Source organism: Balaenoptera acutorostrata, chromosome 11, assembly GCF_949987535.1.
Source record: "Balaenoptera acutorostrata chromosome 11, mBalAcu1.1, whole genome shotgun sequence".
Classification (NCBI taxonomy): Eukaryota; Metazoa; Chordata; class Mammalia; order Artiodactyla; family Balaenopteridae; genus Balaenoptera; species Balaenoptera acutorostrata.
In genome coordinates, this window is record NC_080074.1 from 96,629,923 (window position 1) to 96,650,963 (window position 21,041).

At 48.2% G+C, this 21,041-nt stretch overlaps 1 protein-coding gene across 1 annotated transcript in view; it reads right to left on the reverse strand.

Moving 5' to 3' along the window:
• Positions 1-621: 621 nt before the first annotated feature.
• Positions 622-21,041, reverse strand: part of FAM234B (family with sequence similarity 234 member B) — a 37,130-nt gene continuing 16,710 nt past the window's right edge. The window contains exons 4-13 of the mRNA XM_007196046.3: positions 19,021-19,209; positions 17,395-17,525; positions 12,541-12,688; positions 12,054-12,195; positions 10,895-11,038; positions 10,654-10,735; positions 8,117-8,272; positions 5,586-5,703; positions 3,856-4,076; positions 622-3,274 (exon numbers count right to left, since the gene is read on the reverse strand). Of these exons, the coding sequence (XP_007196108.2) occupies positions 3,269-3,274; positions 3,856-4,076; positions 5,586-5,703; positions 8,117-8,272; positions 10,654-10,735; positions 10,895-11,038; positions 12,054-12,195; positions 12,541-12,688; positions 17,395-17,525; positions 19,021-19,209 (1,337 nt within the window). The 3' untranslated portion in view covers positions 622-3,268. The remainder of the gene's footprint in view (positions 3,275-3,855; positions 4,077-5,585; positions 5,704-8,116; positions 8,273-10,653; positions 10,736-10,894; positions 11,039-12,053; positions 12,196-12,540; positions 12,689-17,394; positions 17,526-19,020; positions 19,210-21,041) is intronic.

A 21,041-nucleotide genomic window follows, 5' to 3' on the forward strand; every position in this document is an offset into this window, starting at 1 on the left:
AGGTTAAGAACAAGGGCATCTCCCGCCTCCCACTCCCCGCCCCCCGTGTCACTCATTCAGAAGTCCCTGCTCGCCTTTTCTGATTGTTGGTTATATGCCAGGTTCTGGGAGATACAAAGAGGAGTAAAATATAGTTCCTGCCCTTTAGAGGCCGACCAACTTGGTCATCTGTCCTGGATTTAGAAGAATAGAGGTGGGTAGTTGGTGGTGGCTCACCTTTCCGTGGTGCACTTGACTTTTCCTGGAAGCCACACACTGGAAGCCTCTCCTAGGAGCTCTGACCTGTAGAACGGGCATCCTCCGCACTGCCTACCATGGTGTCCTGCATCCCCGCGACAGGTAACGTATCACATCACGTTACTTACACATTATCCTCAGAGCCATCAGGAGACTAGGGCACACGAGAAGGCTCCTGCAGCCTGCGGGGACAGGCCACCCCCAGAACGGCCCACTGAGGCCGTGCAGACAGGATGGCGGCTCCCCAGCGACCAGGCTGCGGCCAACACCCCCCCCTGAGCCCCACCTTGCATCCATCCACTCACCCTTTCTCTTTTCCGTCAGGGAAAACCCACCATCCTTGACGGCTGAGAGGAATGAGAACAGCACACACGTATGCTCCTATACACAGTGTTTATTTGTTCTGTAACGATTCACATTTTAAACAGCGCTTCCTGACAACGTACCAGCTGGCTCTTCTTTAACACAGGCAATAAGGGCGGCCATTCACATTCGGGGGGGGGGGGGGCAACCACACTAGACAGGGCAGCAGAGTCCCTCTGGGGGTGGGGAGGATGTCGTCTAGGGTAGAGGGCTTGTACGGGAAGGAAAGAGGAGAGAGTGGGAGAAGGAACACCCTGGCATTCACTGAAGTCAATACTCTTTCTAAGTAGTGCTTGATTGGCTCCGCTGGCAACCCCGAAAGAGAGGAGCACTTCTTATCTTTGACGTCTGGCTGGGGGGTTGCCTGCGAGGAGAAGGAAGTTTAGGGACACATTTGACAACAGACCAGCACCCACACCGATCAGGTGAAGCTTCCTCGATCTTCGGCCACCACTTACTCCCCCTGTACTGGCTGCAGGAGGAAGGAGAAACCTAGAGCTTGCGTCCTGTGTTCAGCAAGAGAGATTCAAACTGGTCAGAGTCCAAACAATCTATGTGAAGCTAGTCTGCAAACACACCACAAAGAATTTAGGGACGCTGTTTTTCTAGCTGCTGCTTAGGTATTTCTGGGACTCACCCAGCATAAATATAGTCTCCTGCCCCAAAGAGTCCTCCCAAACCAGATCCTCCATAAACAACTTGGCATTTGACTCCTGCCTAAAGTGGCTGGCAGCCCTGAAAGCCTCCACGTGGTAGAGAACGAGGTGGCCCAGCCCAGGCTGCCACTCAGGCTTCAGGTATTCGGTTGACTATGAATCAGTCCTTAGAATTCTCTATTAGACTGAACTAGATCCTACGCCCTTCTACCCAGGCAGATTCAAACCCTAGAAGTGAATCTGGAATCAATCCCATACTCTTGGGTGTCTCCTAATTGTTCTCCCAAGTTCACAATAAGCTGGACCCACACGTGCCTTCCAAAGTGTTGAAACCAAATTTGCTTTCAGGGACTTCAGGCGGCGGGGCGGGGGGCGGGAAGGGGGCAGAAACCTGGCGAGGCCAGTCTCCAGGCCAGGCAACATGCCTGCTTACAGCTCTGGCTACCAACCTTCCTTTACGTCACAATGCCTACCAGTGGGCAATTCAGACATACCCCTTTAAATCTGGCATCCCGATTTTCTGGAATCTCTTTAGTAACACAATCTAAAAAGACACGGGCTCAAGTAAAGAGAGAACCCGAGTGCACTCAGGGATGACCTATCAAAATTATTCGAGAAGAACGGCGGTTCTCCCCCAGCGAACGTGGGATTCTCTGCTATATAAACAATGACCTAGAAGTTTAGGGGAGAACCTGATAAAGTAACATATTCATACAGAAGAAGGAAGAAATAAGCTCTGGAGATAATTCTAAAGAACTTCTCCATTTATAAAAGCTATAGTATTTACATAGACATTTTCTCAAAATAGAAACAATGACCTAGAAGTTTAGGGGAGAACCTGATAAAGTAACATATCCATACAGAAGAAGGAAGAAGCAAGCTCTGGAGATAATCGCAAAGAACTTCTCCATTCATAAAAGCTATAGTATTTACACAGACATATTCTCAAAATACTCTGCTTCAAAGGCTCTACAAGCAAGGGAGGGTACAGGGCAGAATGGTTGCATGCTGGACTCAAGGAGCCAAAGTCCAGAAACAGCTTTGCTCTCATGCAAGCAAAGCAAAAATATCCCTGAATAAAAGAGAGCAAAATGAGAGGCAGAAAGGAGGACGCCCACTAGGAAAAGGTGCTGAGAAAGCAGGGTGGAGATAAGGGGATGAGGCCGCCAGCCTCAGGCATTCCTGACTTGAGTTTTCCTCTAAGCTGTGGACGGTGCACACCTAAGCACGTCCGAAGTGACCACGGTAGGAACAGTCATGACTGGAGGAACTACCCGAACCATGTCACAACCTATGGACCTTGTCAGAGGTGGGGCGTTTAAACTTCTCCTGCTCCCCTTCTGATAGGAACAGGGTTATTGTTATGGTCACTGAATACAGAGCAAAGGAACATGTGAGGAGAGAGAAGACAGGAGCCACAAAACAAGGAAGAGATGAGGATTCTGGGTGGCTCACGCCACCCCTGTGTCAGTCTTTCTCGCTACTGCAGCCAAGGTACAGGTAGGGGGAGACGGAGGGGAGAAATGCTGAGGGGCCCTCCAAGTCAGAGGTAGGCTATCTGGGAGTCTCAAGAGGCCCAAACCAACCAGATGTGTTTTGGACGGATGAGAACCTGGGTCCCTGGAGCTTAGGACATACTTATCTAGAGAAGGTTTCATCACCACACCAAGAGATACACAATCAGGGCGTAACACACAACAAAATGTTGCAGGGAAGGACTTCACTGGAATTTCCCAGCAAGGGTTCATAAATTAGACACACAAAAAATAACACAAGATTCACATTTCCAAACTATCCACACAGAACACCTAGGAGGGGTTAATTAGGGGGTTGGAAGGGAAGCACCCCAGCCAAACGGATCGTGCTGTTATCCAAGACCTCCAAGTGCCTTCCAAAGTGTTTGGCAACCTTCACGCAGAGGTGGTGGAGTGGGTGACAGAAGTCGTCCTCTCCAGCTGGAGAGAGACGGTACCATTCAGTTCACTTCTTCTGAAACTGAAGAGTCCAGCAGCCTAGATCTAGGGAGAAAAGTGCAAGTATCAATGACTTTAATTTTTTTCACAGTAGAGACATGGAGGGACCCTAAATGTCAGAATATCCCTCTATTTTCCTGTCCTTTTGTCTAGCCCCAGTGGTTTGTAAGTGTCCCTCCAGAAAGGCCCAGAGACTTTATCTTTTTCCATGATACGCCCTTGAACATTGAACTAGACCGTAGTATTTTCAGAGGGGTGGGAGGGAGGGTTGCATCTTGAGCAAGATAATTCTTCGTGGTGTGTAACTGCCACAAGCCCTGCACAATGCTGGTACAACGAGCCCTTACCCAGAAGAGGCCAGGAGTAACAGTAAAAGCCAGGAGCCCACACTTCCAAATGTCTCCTAAGAGAGATGGTACCATTTCCAGCTCAAAACAACTGAGCAGTAGTTCATGGTCATGAAGTACCCTTACAAAATAACACTGGTTGAAAATAACTGTTTCCTGATACCCGGCTACTCGAGAAGGCTCCCACTCCCCAAATCTTCTAAAGAGCAGACTCGGGGTTGGTAGTATGTGTCTTCAACCCTCAGTAGTAACCAAACATTTCTTTCACAAGCTCTTCACCTGGTAGGGAGAGTCAACGAACTTTATCCTAGAGAGGAATCTTCGCAGCTCCCCGCGGCCAATTTTGGGGGTGGTCTCCCTTAGCTGGACCACTTGGCCCTCCATCAGTGCCCACCGCAGACTAAGCTTGCTGACCACCAGGGGTGCTGGATGCCCTTCAGAGCTTGGCCCTGTTGTCCTGGTAACATAAAAGGCATCTTTCCAGAGGTCGTTGATCCCAACTGAGGAAAGACAGAAACAAGAGCAGTTACAAAGGACACAAAACTTCAGCTAACAGGAGAGTGGTTTGGTTCGGCAACTGGATTCATTCACTCATTTCCTCCTTCGCTACTTCATAGAAGTTTACTGAGCACCTGATCAACGCAAGGCACTGACTAGACAATGGGTGCCCAGGGGTGCAAAGCAGCAAATTCTCAGCCTCTGTACCTGTGCTTCTCCGAAGCTATTTCTAAGAAAGCCCCAGATCAGGAAGTGAGAGGAATGGCCAACTGTGGCGACAACTTGGTAGAAAAGTGAGTACAACAAACTAGAAATTCTGAGAATTCCTAGACTGTCAGTACCTGGTAGCATAAGCTATGTACACAGCCAGTGTTTATTTTGCCTCATCTATAAACCAGGTATTGTAATAAAAACGGTCTCGATTCTTAATTACCATTACGTAACGTTCACTGAATAACAACTTATGCTACTATCGAAAAAGAGGTCATTTAGGTCCAGTCACAGGATTTTGCAAACTCACGCCTCCCCACCGCGACCCTGCCGCGCACAAAGCCAGTGGGCAGGAGTGCCTGCAGGTTCCAGATGAGCTATTCTTCCCAGTGCAGCCCAGTGGGCCCACAGCCACAGCACCAACCTCACCTTCAAGGCAAACGAGTTTGTAAGGAGACAGCAAGTCTCTGAATGGCAAGGGAATACGGAAAAGAAGTGAAGAAAGGAACCGTGGCCGGCCTGGCCGGCCCCAGCAGGACTGCAGACTCCCAGAGGCCAGTGTGGGACGGGACCCTCCAAGGAAGGGACCATCGGACGATCCCAGACCAGCTGCGGTGGCCGACTTTCCAGGGCTTTGCGTTACAGGTCTCTAAGATGTGATCCCAGTTTTGCTCTGTGATATTATTTAGACGCACATATAAAGTAGAACACTTCCAAATGTTAACGGCGGTTATGAGCGGTCAGATTACGGGTGATTTTCCTTTTTCCCTTTTACTCCTGGCGCCAGTTTCTATGCGATGGTCATGTGCACTTCAGTCCAAAGAAAGTCTCTACGGAGCCTAGACGAATGCCCTGAGGAAACATCCTGCCTCTGCTTTATCCTTTGCAGTGAATTCCAGGCCCTAAGCTCCTACAAGGTCGAGAAACTCGTCTGATTTGTATTGCCAGCCCCGGGCACAGCGCCTGGTGTATGGCTGATGCTGAGCAAACACCTGCTGAAACATTAGCTCCGTGGGCCCTTGGGGATGGGACCACACTGCCCCACAGCTTCCAGCATGTTTGGAGGCTGGGGGTCCTCACGCCGTGAGCCGGGTGCTGCCCCCAGAGGGCGCTCTCAGGCGATGGCCCGGGCACCAGGGCCACCAGGGGGAATGCATGGGAGCAGCTCGGCACACGCGTCCTGCCGTCATCTGCAGGCACACACCCTCCCCTCGGTGGGACGACGGAATCACCCTCACCACGGTCAGCACATCCCCTCCCCTCCTCTGTGTACACAGTCCCCCACCGTCCCCGGGACTTACCCTCTGAAGCCGTCACGGTGCCGGTGGCGTTGGCCAGATCCAGAAGAATGGAGGGGAAGGCTGGATGCAGGAGGTACAGGTGGTGAAGGCTGGGTGGCTCGGTTCCCGGGAAGACATCCTGACAACAAGCAACAGTGAGAGCAAAGGTCAGTCCACACACTAGCGTACGATGTCACTCAGATGAAAGGGTGGTGGAGACGGTGGTGATCACTCATCCCCTGCGATCCCAACTGTGAGGGTGTGTCTGAGAGAAACTCCCACATACGAGAGACATGTCATTTCAAAGAGCTGAAAACACTGATTAAACACTAACTTCTTCAAACCACTAGAGCTAGAAAATGCTTTCTCCCTTACAAGAAAAAGAAAGGAAGAAAGGAAATGGGCATGCCCCAGGAGAGAAACTGATGGGGGCCCTCGCAGTCTGGTGCCAATGGAGTATTAGGAACAAGTTCTTCCCTGACAGCAGGCGGGGGGGCTTCGTGGAGGCAAAATCTGCATATAAAAAAAAATATTGAGCCAAAGACATTTGCTTTCACTGGATATTGAAGCCAATCGCAAGAGTCAGGCTAAAAAAAAAATCACAAAAATCTTTATCTGTTCCTGAAATAAACAGGAATGGAACAAACAGAACTCACTAATCGTAAAATAAAAATTCCAAGGCCTGAGTGTCAATCTCCTGACCCCCGACGGCAGAAAAAAATGCACATCAGGGACTTCCCTGATGGCGCAGTGGTTGAGAATCCACCTGCCAATGCAGGGGACACGGGTTCAAGCCCTGGTCCGGGAAGATCCCACATGCCACGGAACAACTAAGCCCGTGCGCCACAACTACTGAGCCTGCACTCTAGAGCCCGCGAGCCACAACTACTGAGCCCGTGTGCCACATCTACTGAGCCCACACGCCTAGAGTCCATGCTCCCCAACAAAGAGAAGCCACCTCAGTGAGAAGCCCACGCACCGCAATGAAGAGTAGCCCCTGCTCGACACAACTGAAGTGAGTGTCAGCCCTGCTTCCACACTGTCAGCAGGGGAGGGGACACGTGTGCGGGAAGCTCGCGGTGTGCTCCCGCCACTGTCACAGAGCAGAAGAGGGCTTTCCCACACACCTCAGGGTCCCAGCACCAGCTCAGCTAACAACTCCCTCCTCACTGCCTATGGCATGGTGCCCAAACTCCTTAGCGTGAAAACCAAGGTCTTATGCCTTTCAAACCCCATATGCCTTCCTTAGCCTCCTATGATTATATGCCTATGCACCCCACGCTCCAAGAACGTCTGTGAAACAAGCACACGCTTCACTTCACTTTACCTGACCTTGGCCAATTTTACTCCCCCTTAGACGTCTTCCTCGTGAGCCCATTTCCACACATTAAAACACTTCTTGTCCGGAGGTCCCCAACTCGATGTCACCTCTTTCAAGAAAAGCTCCCTAATCGCCCCCAACAAAATGACTACCCCCCTCCCTTTGTGCTTCCATCTAAACTTCCTATGTGCACCTCTATTACAGCATTGGTAATATGCCTTTGTTTTGTGGCCATTTATAGACACTTACATTTGAGAGTCATCTGATCCGAGCCCCTCATTTTATTAAAGGAGGAAACCAGGAAGTTAAATGTTAGGTAGATTGCCCACATTCACATGTCAGGGAACCGCAGAGTTAGGACAACCATTTACGGAAATCTGATCCGAAAGCAAGGGACCATATGAGCATCTTCATTAACGGATAAAGAGCATGGGGCCCAAAAAAGTTAAGTCCTAGAGCACAGGGCTGATGAACGCAGGACTCCCCCTCTGTCAGGCCACCCGATCGCCAGGGACCGTCCGTCTTCTCCTGCAGCGGGCAGCACTGTTCCTAGTTTACCCCGAGGTCCCTGGCACACAGTAGGTGCTGGTCAGCTGTGTTTAACTGGACTCAATCAGGGTGAGTCTTACTCAAAATCCCCAGGCACCTTGTAGAGGTGGCCCCGTGCCTCCTCAACCCCGTTAAAGTGCTGCAGGACAGCATTTAAGACATTCTCAAACCTGCCTTCCGTGTATCGGAGCTTCTCTCCCGTGATCCCCCAGGCGAATCCTCACCTTCAGCCCAGCGTCCCCCCCCTCTCTGCTTTGCCACCCTGCGGCCCTGCCCATTTCCGAAATCTCAGCTTATTCACCTCAAAGCCCGGCCTCCGCCCCCATGAAACCCTCCCTGCCCACTGCAGACCAGGCATGGTTATTTCTCTTCAGCACCTGCAGCACATAGGAGTCGGCTGTTAACATGAGTCTAGACTTCACCCTCTACCTACGTCTCCCGCTGTCATGGAACCAGTCGCTGGGAGCCGTTGTCAGCTTTCGCTGCTCAGCGGAAAGGCAGAGCAGACGGAGCACAGCTCAGACGGAAGCAGGTTCCTGCCCTGCCCACCTGAGGGCTGTTTCGCCTCTACCCATAACTGCTTGGAAGCGCGGCTGGTCTAATAACACCTCCGGACCCGGTCAGCCCCGAGAGCTGCTGCCATCCGACGAAGCGACACAGGGGCCCTCCCAGGCTCACTCACAGGATTGGGCGATGCAGCTGACAGCCCTTCAGCCCAGAAGAGGAAGACAGACTTCTGGTCCACAGCGGCTGCTGAGGTGGCTGGGGTTTCTTCCATGTGACACGGAACGCTGTAACTCCAAGCGACCAGGCCAGAGGCCCCATCCACCACCATCACCTGCAGAAGAGAAGACGGTGAGTACAGGCCATCCTCAGAGGGACAGCGGAAAACACAGGCGCACCCAAACAAAAACCCATGGACATGCAAATAACACATACATTAACAGGCGGAGCTTACCAGATGCAAACAATGGGGTGTTCAGAGAGCCTTAAATAGCAACTAGGCCCAGGACCCTAGATAGAGTCTAAAGGACTGCAGCCTTCCCAGGTGGGAAGGGACATTATAAATCATCTAGGCCTCCTCGCGTCCTCAGATGAGGGGATGGAGGCTCAGGGACAGGAAGTGACGCCGATTATTCTGCGTTCGGGACAGTCCTGGAAGGAGCAACCATCCCACCGTGGAGGGGCTGAAACCCGACCCTCGTCCCTTCCCTCCAGCGATGCAGCTGCCACGATTACGGGGAACATGATTCAGCGACAGCTCTGTCCCGTCCCCTGTGCTAAAAGCTTTACAAGTTTGACTCTGTCGTGTGCGTCCTGGCAGGTGCAGCTCAGCCCAAAGGGTGTCTCAAATTTAAAAGAGCATAGTCTGAACAGGCACAAAAACATAAAATTAAGAGAAAAATTCACTCCTTAGTTGCATCTCTCAAGGGATAATTAAGGGGATTAGATTTATAATCCCCGGCAACACTTGTATCTCCTGTCACCCCAAATACCTCACACCGCACAGTTCTAGAACAAAACAGCCTCTCCTTTGCCAAAATCCCTGAGAAACTCGCCCATCACCTCCAGCCCCAGCATCTCCACGGCCTCTGTCCTCAGTGTCTCTGCCCTGCACCTCCTTCGACAATCCCTTCCCTGTGCCCCCAGCATCCTGGGCCTGCCGTTCTCTGCCCAGGATCAGACTCTGCTTCGCCGAGAGCAAGCAGAGAGGAAGCAGGCTAGCAGTCCAAGATTCCCTTCATTAGTCTCGGGGAGAAAAGAAGTCTAGAGACACTGCACTAAAACACTTTAGCCAGTGACACGTATTATTCCATTTAACTGTCACGACAACCCTATGAAGGCAAGTGGTCTTACTACTCCCGTTTCACAGATGCAGAAACTACAGCTGGGTGAGACTGTGTCATCTGCCCAAAGTCACCAATAAGTCAGGCACTAAAACCCATAAGTACCCTTCTTCCTCCATCCTGCTGGGAAAGCCAACGGACAGTTCAGTCTCCACCTGAATTACCTTTGAAACACACTCAGACACTGCTTCCTTCCTGTCTAGCACTGCTGGAAGACTCTCCCCGAAGTGGTACTTGTGTCCTCGGATCTGTCCCCTACCCATGACTAAATAACCCTAGGCTCTACGCCTCATCTGAATCCCGCAGCCTGGCTTTCAGGCCCTCCACCAGCTGAGCGCGTCCTGACCGCTCTGTTAGGAAGGCCCCTCTGCCCAGCCTCCTATATCCATCCAGCAAACCTCTTCCCTGCTCTCGTGACTCTGCACATCTAACCCCCAACCGACGGGAAGCATCTCTTGACACCCTTCACTCCAGCTGCTCCCCACGTCCCTGTGGCATCGTGCGAACTTCTGTTCCAGCACTTACCACGACATACGAGGTACAGGCACCCCGGTGACTGAACCACACGAGGCAGTGGCTTGTTCCCATTGATGCTGTATCTCCACAGCCATCATCTGTGCACCTGGCACAGAACCTGGCATACGTGAGAGGCAGTGATTAAGTGTTTGTTGCAGTCACTCTCAGGGAACAGGGTACAATCGTATATAAATAGATATTTCACGCTGAAGATAAACCAAAACGCTCAGTCGATTATAAAAAAAAAGAAATTGTAAAAACTCGAATTCCGCCTGTAATGTTAAAGGAATGAAAACGGTCTATCCAGTCATTAAATCCTCACAATATACAACCTGACATAAAATCAGAATGACCTATTTGTGTCCTTGGAACACACCCTACCGCCTATCTCAGGGAGCTGGAGCTCCTGCCCCTGCCTGCCTGACCACCCTCCTCTAGAAACGCAGTTCAGCGGCAAGGCTCTGCTCACCTTTCCCGCCTTCATGAAGTCCTCCGTAACAGCCCAGCCACCCCGGCTAGCCCACCTTCTGTGAAATCTAAGAGTATGTGTACTGAAGTAGTACATTTATGTATACCTGCCTTTCCCCATCAAGAGACTTCAGAAGGCTCCTGTACATTGAGAATCCAGAAGGAACTCCTGCATAGGAAGGAGGGCAGCTAGAAAAGCTTCTGATGCTGTAGAGTTTAGCACTGCATTGTGACTTTTCATTTTATCCATTCAGCTAGACTTGGAGCTCTTTGAAGGAAGAGACCATATTTTAGGTTCTTTTTATTTCTCACGATGCCTAGCGCAGGGCTGGACACCAAGTTTACACTGGATATATGTTTTGACTGATCTGGAGTCCCCAGGTTTTACCTTTTTCATCCCAACTCCATTTGGTATCTGCAGGAGGAAGTCTAACGTCTCATCATCCGTGAAATACCCAGGAGTAGGCTGGCTGCAAGTGAGAACAACGTGAGTGATCAAAAGTAAAGGAGAAAAAGAGGAGACCCTAACTCCTTCCCGCCCCTTTCCCTTGCACTAGCCCCAGATATCAAGCAATCATTCTGGGCGATTTTGAAACGCGGGCAAGTGGAACAGAAAGCACACTGCCCACCTGCGCAGGCCTTGGAGGTTCAAGGTCCAGGAAGGTGTGAGATTTTGCCCCTGAAGCAGGACGAGGCCTTGTCTGGTTGTGATCACGAGGTTGCTGCTGTTGGAATCCGGCACCTTCACCACCTGGAGGAGCTCCACCCCATCACTGCGTTAAACAAGACCCCGACAGTTAGTCTCAGGCTTGGATGAGATTCCTGCCCTGCTTATTTTGGCTCTTCCTCTCAGCGTGCGTGTTTGTATAGACCCTCGCATTTGTCTTCCACCAGTGTCTTGTCAAGCAGGGCACTCTGTCATTCCAGTTGAATCTCCTTTTCTTGGTTTCTTTAGAAACCAAGGAGCCCTAGAAAATTCAGGCAGGTTCAGAAGGAACTGACAGGAGAAGTGCATCTCACGCTGGATGCTCTGGGAAAGAGAACAGAGTTGAGGACAGTGGCAGGGAAGGAGACGGAGGTCGGGACAGGATGCTTGAAACTGTCATTAAGCTCGGATAGCTGCTCACGCCATACACTTCATCCAATTACTTCTCCCTCTGTACAACCGGGACTACTCTATTTAACATCTGTCAAATGCACTGACACAATGTGATACTGCCTAAGAAAATGCTAGAAAATGATTTGAAGTTTCTGGGAGGAAAAGAACGAAGACAATTATTTCACCCCAGGCCTGGGGTGAAATGAGTAGAATCCACGGTAGATAACAAACAACATGCTTTTAGTTAAGAAATAAACAAGAAAAAAAAAAAAAAAGATTTCATGGATGCTGCCCTTGCTTCTGCCAAAGTGATTCTTCAACTAAGAGAAAAATACGGGCGAAGAGCAAGGCCGATCCTTCCGCACCGTTTTACAAGCAGTTGTGTTAACTAAATCTACCTCCCTACCTGAGGTTCCCCAGTCCCACCCTGCCCTGCTCTGACTGCCACGCCAAACGGATATCCTTCTTCGCCGCCTACGTGCGAAGTGATCACATGCCATGGTCCCCCACACGTAGACGTCAACGCTTTATGTCACCAAGAGAAGAGCACTTGTAACTCCCCTTAACCAGATCAGAAGGTGGTATATGAAGGCCAGCACTGTTTTCCCCCCAAACCTCTGCCCACGTGTTCACCAGCCCAGCCAGACAATGACTTGGTCTCACTGTGACGGGGCCAGATCGCTGCCCACCTGTAAACGTCAATGAGCTCAGACAGGTTGATGGATCTCCGCCTCTCCCACTCGGGCTCGTCTATCTGCAGGGAAGGTGGTAAGCTGTCTCGATTTTGGGCCTGAACAAAAATGTCCCGCAGGGCGACAGCCTGGATATTTCCTAGCAGCACAGAAGAACCAACACGGAGAACGTGAACTTTACAGCACTTTCCCAGGGTGAGGATGGGAGCGAGAGACCCAGAGCCTGGGCAGGTAGATGGGTCCAACACAGCCCGCCCGGCCCAGAAGGGAACGAGTGGGGGGGAAGTGCTTAAGGGGACGCTGGGCAGAGCTTCTCGTTGGAGAAGAGTGAGTGCCCTGCGGCAGGGGGCCCGGGCAGAGGTGGTGACAGAGGGCTGGTGTCAGTGACTCCAGGCTTTCTGACTCCAGGCTTTCTCTACGTCACACAGGGAGGCCTCACCATACACCCATGGGGACAGTAGCAAAAATGAGCCTTGCTTCTTACCAAAGCCAAACAGGATGTAGGCAGCCCCGCTGGTGGTGATGTAAACCTGAGGGCCAATCAGGTTCCCCACTCCCACGATGTTGTACTTCACGGGTCGGCCCACGGGACTCCCTGTCCGGCCAGACACCAGCAGAAAGCACAGATCTGGCTGACGAAGTGAAAGACGGGGGTTGAGTCCATAGAAGACTTATCGTTTCCGAATCAAATCATTTCTCTAGATAGTCATTGCTTCCTCATTAGCTAAGAGGTCAGAAACACCTCCCAAAGTTGGAAAGCCCAAAGCCAAGCCCACTTCGTTCTACTTCCCTGGAAGTTAGAAAGTGGGGCAAATGCCCCATTCCCTTGTTAGATGGTAGCTCGGGCAAGTTCTCCGAAGCACAGCTGTTGCTGACAAGCAGTCTCCTGAGGCAAAGAACTCTAGCCTAGAGCTAAACAGAGTAGAGCCGACCCCCGGTCTCTACCCCCACACCCAGAAATCCCCAGTAACATTTGGTCCCAGGAGAATCAGCGCAAGCAGTGTGCTCCCATCATGACATACACATCTGGCCTGGCCACTATCAACCTCACCGTCAAGCAGAGATCAGCAAACCTTTTCTGTGAAGTGCCAGACAGTAAGTATTTTACGTTTTGCCAGCCAGATGGTTTCCGTAGCAGCTACTCTACTCTGCCACTCGAGCGTGAGAGCAGCCATAGATAATACATGAATGAGCAGGCGTGACCGCGTCCCAATAAAACTTTATGAAAACAAACTGCAGGCCATAGTTTGCCAACCCCTGCGCTAGAGGATTTTCTTTTGGGAATAGAGTCACTGGTTGGGAAACATAAGGACTACATCGATATCTTGACTTCAGTAAAGCTTTTGACAGAGTTTATCATCATGGATTCTCATGGACAAGATAAAGAAATGTGGTTCTCAGTGTACCCCGAGAAAGGGCCAATGCCAACCCAGAGGGAGGTTTCAGTGGAATGTCACAGCACCCAGCTATTATCTCATTCCTATTCATCATTCTTATCAAAGACCTGAATGAACAGAATTCAAGTTTATCACAAAGCTGAGAGCGATAGGTAATATGCTGTTTGACAAACTCAAAATTCCAGAAAGTCTTAGACTGGAAGATGGGTCAAAATCTGGAAGAAAAGATTAGGCCATTAATTAAGACGTGGGTATTTTATGGTAACAAGACTTATCGTGGTGATCATTTTGAAATGTATAGAAATAACAAATCAGTAAGTTGTTCACCAGGAACTAACACAGTGTTGTAGGTCAGTTATACTTCAAAAACAAATAGACTCATAGAAAAAGAGATCAGATTTGTGGTTACTAGAGGGAGGGGTGGTAGGAGGGAGAATTGGATGAAGGCAGTCAAAAGGTACAAACTTTCACTTATAAGATAAGTAAGTACTAGGGATACAATGCACAACATGATAAACATAATTAACACTGCTGTACATTATATACAAAAGTTAAGAGAGTAAATCCTAAGAGTTCTCATCACAAGGAAAAATTTTTTTCTATTTCTTTAATTTTGTATCAATACGAGATAATGGATGTTCACTAAACTTACTGTGGTCATCATTTCATGATGTATGTAAGTCAGATCATTATGCTGTACACCTTAAACTTATACAGTGCTGTATGCCAATTATATCTCAATAAAACTGGAAGGAAAAAAATGAAAGAAGTAGGGAAAAAAGACGTGGGTATTTTAACTGGTTATAAACAAAAACTGATTCTTAGAAAGGCTATCACAGCCTTTGGTTGCATTTATAGATATATACAGAGTCTATATCAAAAGAAGCAACAATTTCCTTATGTTGATATAACTGGTTATATTACAAATAGAATACTGTTTTCATTTATGGGTACCATATTATAAAAGAGATATGGACAAAGTGTAGTGAAAAAAGAAAGACATCAAGGAAGAGAGGGGTCTGGATCATTTTGCATGAGGAACAGTATGAGAAATTGCGACTGTTTAGCCTTGAGAATAGCAGGCTTTACAGGGACGAGGCTTCCAGCAAAAGGGCTTTCATGTAGAAAGAGGATTAGATTCATTCAGAGTATTCTATGGAGCCGAAGCCGGCAGCATGAATGGAAGCTATGAGAAAGCAGATTTCTCACCAATAAGAATTTTCTAGAGTGGGCCAAGAACAAAATGGACTGCCTCACAAATGCACACTATTGCCATCAGCCTGAGGACTCAGAGGGAATGGGTGCCAATGTATCTGGAACAGTGTATCAGCGACTGGAGCACAGTGTGCGGGGGTTAACTTCACGGCCTCTGAGGTCCCTTCCCACTGACATGCTAGCCCAGATCTGTCCTCTAACCCCAACCGTGTCCAGGTGTCCCAGACCCGCCTCACTCCAGCCCCAGATCTAAGAATGCCGCCCCTCTGTGTCATAGGCCTAATACGTCTCACTCCTCCTTCCACATCTGCAGCTCGGAGCAGACACGTCCCTCAGGTTCTTTTTTGCTGGTATAGAGGTCAGAAAAGTCAGTATGAAGATGAAGCCACTGCTCTGAACCCACCACTTCTCCAAGATTTTTCTAGTCTTGTCTATCATTTTCCAGGCAGAATGGAGACTAGTCCATATCCCCTCCCTCCACCACCATACCCCCTCCCTCCACCACCAAAAAAGGCACAGAGTACAAGCAGGTGAGAAGCCATTCCTGTAACACAGCCCCCTTGCTAGGGAGGGTCCCTCAGTCAGACCTGAACTATCATCCCGTCCACCACCGCTGGCTAGAAGACAGATGTGATGTCAAGGCCAAGAGTTTTAAACTTGTTCGGGACACATAAACCTGTTCACTATGTCTTGCTATGTTTCTGCTAACAACCATAATTCCTTTAAAAAGAAACACCCCTATGTGTAGTGAGGTGGATAAACCTAGAGTCTGTCATACAGAGTGAAGTAAGTCAGAAAGAGAAAAACAAATACCGTATGCTAACACATATATATGGAATCTTAAAAAAAAAAAGGTTCTGAAGAACCTGGGGGCAGGACAGGAATAAAGACGCAGACGTAGAGAATAGACTTGATGACACGGGGAGGGGGAAGGGTAAGCTGGGACGAAGTGAGAGAGTGGCATGGACATATATACACTACCAAATGTAAAACAGATAGCTAGTGGGAAGCAGCCGCATAGCACAGGGAGATCAGCTCGGTGCTTTGTGACCACCTGGAGGGGTGGGATAGGGAGGGTGGGAGGGAGGGAGACGCAAGAGGGAGGGGATATGGGGATATATGTATATGTATAGCTGATTCACTTTGTTATACAGCAGAAACTAACACACCATTGTAAAGCAATTATACTCCAATAAAGATTAAAAAAAACCCAATAACCTATATGGGAAAAGAATCTGAAAAAGAGTGGATATAATATATATGTATAACTGAATCACTCTGCTGTACACCTGAAACTAACACAACATTGGAAATGAACTATATACTCCAATATAAAATAAAAATTAAATTAAAAAAAAAAAGAAACTCCCCATACTTTCCACTTTGGGACCTTCTGAGAATCACTCCCTGATGGATGTAATCATTAAAATGTTCCCTACTCCCAGGTCTCTTTATTCACAGTGACTGGAATGAAAAAAGATTATGTGGAGAATTCCTGACATTTTGGTTCAGTCTACTTTGAGACCAGCTGAAGAAAAACAAACAGAAAGGACCCCTAAAAGCGACTAGCCTTCGGAAATGTCCCTCACTATCTATCTTCTTTTCTCTCACCTCACAAACATAAGGTATCGTCTGAGGCACTAGAGCAGGGCTCCTGAAACTTGTGACTGGGAGAGTACGCTGAGTTAGTTCACGGTGCTCTTGACAGAAAACCGTAAAGTACTGATAGATTTAATTCCATTCTAAATAATTTTACTGGCAGATTTTGTTAACTCCACTCCATATATACATTACATAAATCACAACAAGGTCTAGTAAAATTAAAAACAGCTATCAAATGAGGCACAACGATCGACAGCCACATTTTCCCACAGATATTCCTGGCTGACTGCTGTCCACGAGCCTTTCCTGGCAGACTCACACTAGACAGTCTGAGAAAAAGTCTAAGAGAAAGTCTGACAGAAGCTCTGAGAAAAGCTTCAGGAATAAAAACTTAAAATTGAGATAATTCTATCCATTAATATATTCTTTCCTGTGATTTACAGGGAAAAAAAAAACTACTATTATTTTATCTGTGCAGAGAATAACTAGTTCCAGGTCACTGGAGTTCCAGCAAAGCATAATTGAGAAGCATAATTTAGGGACCACTGTACCAGAACCAAAGTCTGCAGGCACAGCTTAAACGACAACTCTTTCTTTGGTTGCTGTTGTTATTACTTGTTTGACTTACAATTTTTTTCTATATATATCTTATGAGCTTTCTATCCGTCTGTCTCATTGTTTCATAGTTGCAATAAAAGTTAAATATACATAGTAAAACCAACAATATGTACACTTGGTGAAAAACAGGCACCACTCTGGGCATTTCATATATGTTAGTTCTAATGTTCATAACCATCCTGCAAGTAGAATAACATCCCCGCTTTACATACGAAGTAACCAGGGCTGGGATAGGCTCTGTGGTTTGCCCAAGGCCACAGGGCAGTAGAGCAGGAATTCAAACATAGACCTATCTGGCTCCCAAGCTCTGCCATGCCGGTCAATGGGACCTGGAAAATGGGTTCATAATGGTAATTTATTCACTTAATCTCACAAGGAGAATTTATTTAAACCTAAGCCCTTGTAATGAGAAGGTTTCAAGCAGCATTTCTAATAATGATACTAGGAAACAACCAAAGTTGACACTTTCCCTGTAAGAGACAAGGACCACCTAACATGGAGCATACCTGCAATTCCCCAATGGCCAGAACTGCGAGATCTCCAATGCCATCTTCATCCAGGTCTGGCAGCACCACGCCTGGGGCAGCCAGGGTACCGTTGGATAAGTAGTGTGGGTCTAAAGTCCAAATGGCTTTCCCTGGGGAAAGATAAGTACACTCATCACAATTAGGGATTTCTGCCTCTGCAAAAGGCAGATGCAATGCTCCCAGGCCAGAAAAGAGACTCAACAGACTGAATGACAGACAGCAACTCCTACACACTTTCTCCTTTCGTTTTTATCTTACTGGGGAGAAATGGAGCAGGGAGTATGCACTGAAATCCTCAAGTATCTGGCTAACAAGCCCATATAATAACTTCACACCTGGATTTTTTAGGTAACATGGACATGCTGAAGACTCTCTAAGAAAGAAGAGCCCAGTTGTCTGGGATGGAGGAATTGATCTGTTAGAGATGATTCCAACTCTGAAGGAACCATCCAGGGGCAGCCAAACAGAAGCCCAACTCGCTCCTTCTACCATGTGTTCATACAAGTAGAGAAATCATAAAAGGTTTTCAAGATGAATTCATTGCTAGAGTTAACTCACACGCAAATTTTTTTCACTCAGAAGAACCCCACTCCCAAACTCCAACCTTTACAACTAGGAAGGAGGCTATTTTACTCAGCTTCACTCAAGTCGAAGGTTAACGAGCATACTGGAAGTATAAGACTCTGTAACGAGCCTTCATTATATTTGATTCTCTTCCATTCCTTTTGTCACATATGTCTGAATGTGATAAAAAGATAAAAGAGGCCAAATCAGCATGCCTCCACAAACCTTAGTTTCTTCACTGGCATATTTTTCAGTGGTTAATGCCCAAGTTTACATGTGAACACTTGTATGTCAAATACTGAATACAAAGAGAAAAAGCTCCATGGTCTTCTATACAAAGAACAGAGAAGGGAGATTACTTAGAAACTGAAAGCCTTGGGATAGGTTCTGTTTGGATGACTGAGTTTATCCCCATCCTATCACCAAACAGGTTGAACCATGGATCTATTACTCACTCTGCTCAAACCCTTTCTCCTTATTTCCCTTAATATCCACCTTGCGGAGCAGGAAATCAGACCTCCCACCATGGGAGAGTGCAACGGTCCCTTCCCTACCAGACTGTTCTAACCTGAGATTAGGCCTCCCAGGAACAGGGATCTCTCATGGTCAGTGATCTTTTTTTTTTTTTTTTTTTTTAATTCATTTATCTTTGGCTGTGTTGGGTCTTTGTTGCTGCACGCGGGCTTTTCTCTAGTTGCGGCAAGCGGGGGCTACTCTTTTTTTTTTTTTTTTTTTGCTACTCTTCATTGCGGTGCGCAGGCTTCTCATTGCAGTGGCTTCTCTTGTTGCGGAGCACGGGCTCTAGACACGCGGGCCTCAGTAGCTGCAGCACGCGGACTCAGTAGTTGTGGCACACGGGCTCAGTAGCTGTGGCTCGGGGGCTCTAGAGCGCAGGCTCAGTAGTTGTGGCTCACGGGCTTAGTTGCTCCGCGGCATGTGGGATCTTCCCGGATCGGGGCTCGAACCTGTGTCCCCTACATTGGCAGGCAAATTCTCAACCACCGTGCCACCAGCGAAGCCCCCGCAGTCAGTGATGTTTACCTGATGTCGCGTTGAATGCGCTGAGCATCTTGTGTGTCCCCGTCACAAGGCAGATGGTTTCGGCCACTCTCCCTGGCATTAGATCCAGACAGGTAATATCTCGGGCCTCCTCGGGGAGGGGATTAGACCAGAGCGTACTGCCATTCATCCCCGAAAGGCACACGAGGACAGCAGGTGGCCTTGAGACACCTAAAAGCACACAAGAGACAAGAAAGGGCAGGAGGCAGAGGAGATAAGAGGGAGAGATGAGCGGGGGGCTAGAAAACCAAAAGGAAATAGAGGTAAGGCAGCAACTCAGACCTGTGTGCTCAGCTCCCTCCTGTATTTCTGGCAACAAAGTCTGCAAACAGAGTACCTGTCACATCTGTTCAACACATCTCTCATGTTAAGACAACATCCTCCAGGCAACCCGTGTGCACCTCTACTCTCCCAACACAATTGTTGACGTGTCTGTCATCTTAGCCCTCACTAAACAGGGATATCCTTAAGGCTAAAGCCTGTCACGTTCATTTCTGCATCCTCAGTGCTTTGCAAAGCGCCAAGCATATCTAGCAGCCAAGTGCTTTCTGAATAAAAGGAGCAAAATCAAGAATATGGAAAAGGAGTGATTGGAAACAAACAAAAAAAAAAAATGGGAGGCACAGCGAGGCTCAGAAAATTGACACTGATCTAGAATATGTATAGAGCAGGAAGCAAAGTACCTGAATTCTAATCATCGCTAGCAAATGCTCCCTGAGAGCAGAAAACAATCTCTTTAAAAAATAAACCTGGGGAATAAAAAAGGTCATGAAGAACCTAAGGGCAAGACGGGAATAAAGACACAGACCTACCACAGAATGGACTTGAGGATATGGGGAGGGGGAAGGGTAAGCTGGGACAAAGTGAGAGAGTGGCATGGACATATATACACTACCAAACGTAAAATAGATAGCTAGTGGGAAGCAGCCATATAGCACAGGGAGATCAGCTCGATGCTTTGTGACCACCTAGAGGGGTGGGATGGGGGGGTGGGATAGGGAGGGTGGGAGGGAGGGAGACGCAAGAGGGACGAGATATGGGAACATATGTATACGTATAACTGATTCACTTTGCAGAAACTAACACACCATTGTAAAGCAATTATGTGCCAATAAAGATGTTAAAATAAATAAATAAATTAAATTAAATTAAATAAACCTGGGGACTTCCCTGGCGGTCCAGCGGTTATGACTCCACACTTCCAATGCAGCGGGCACGGGTTCGATCCCTAGTCGGGGAATTAAGATCCCACAAGCCGAGTGGCACGGCCAAAAAGTGAAACAAACAAACAAAAAACCCTGAAGATTATACTTAGCAAAGATCAGGCGGTCCTCCTGGTCTAGAGTTCCAGGGAATCAGCTGATCTGGCCCCAGCCAAGAAAGAATACTTGGGCAAACCCACTACCTAGCTGGCAAAGGATTCGAGCAGCTCAGCTCTTTAACAATCCTTTATGGCACTCAATTAACCCATCAGAATAATAACTTTCTCTCTTGCCAGTTTCACATTCACTTTCAGGATAGGGATACGGCCCACCTCACACACTTCCACTTTTCACTTCTAGCCAACAGCTAATAAGGATAAGGACATGTAGGCTTTAGAGCGTCACTGTACCTATTCCTCAGAACTGCTAATTAAACATACAACCCAAAAACAAGTGACAAACTGGCTCGCCCTTTCAGACCTTGTTGCCAGAAGCAGCGGTTTACATGACAAATCTCAGCCATGTATGTTACCCCCCGGACTTCCCAGGGATGTTCTGATTAATAGACTGTGCTCTCCTTCCTCCTTCATGACCCTATCGACTCCACATCAATTGCGTGACTCGTCTTCTTCCCGGTGGTGATGCGTCAGCCCTTTCCCTCCGCACCACGACTCCTTGAGGCAGAGACCACACTCCTCTCGTTTAGCTCAAAAGAAGCAGTGCAGCTCTATGTGAGGTGCGCAGCAGGTTGTTGGATGAATGAACAAATGAACAAACAAATAAGAAACACAATCCCCCTCA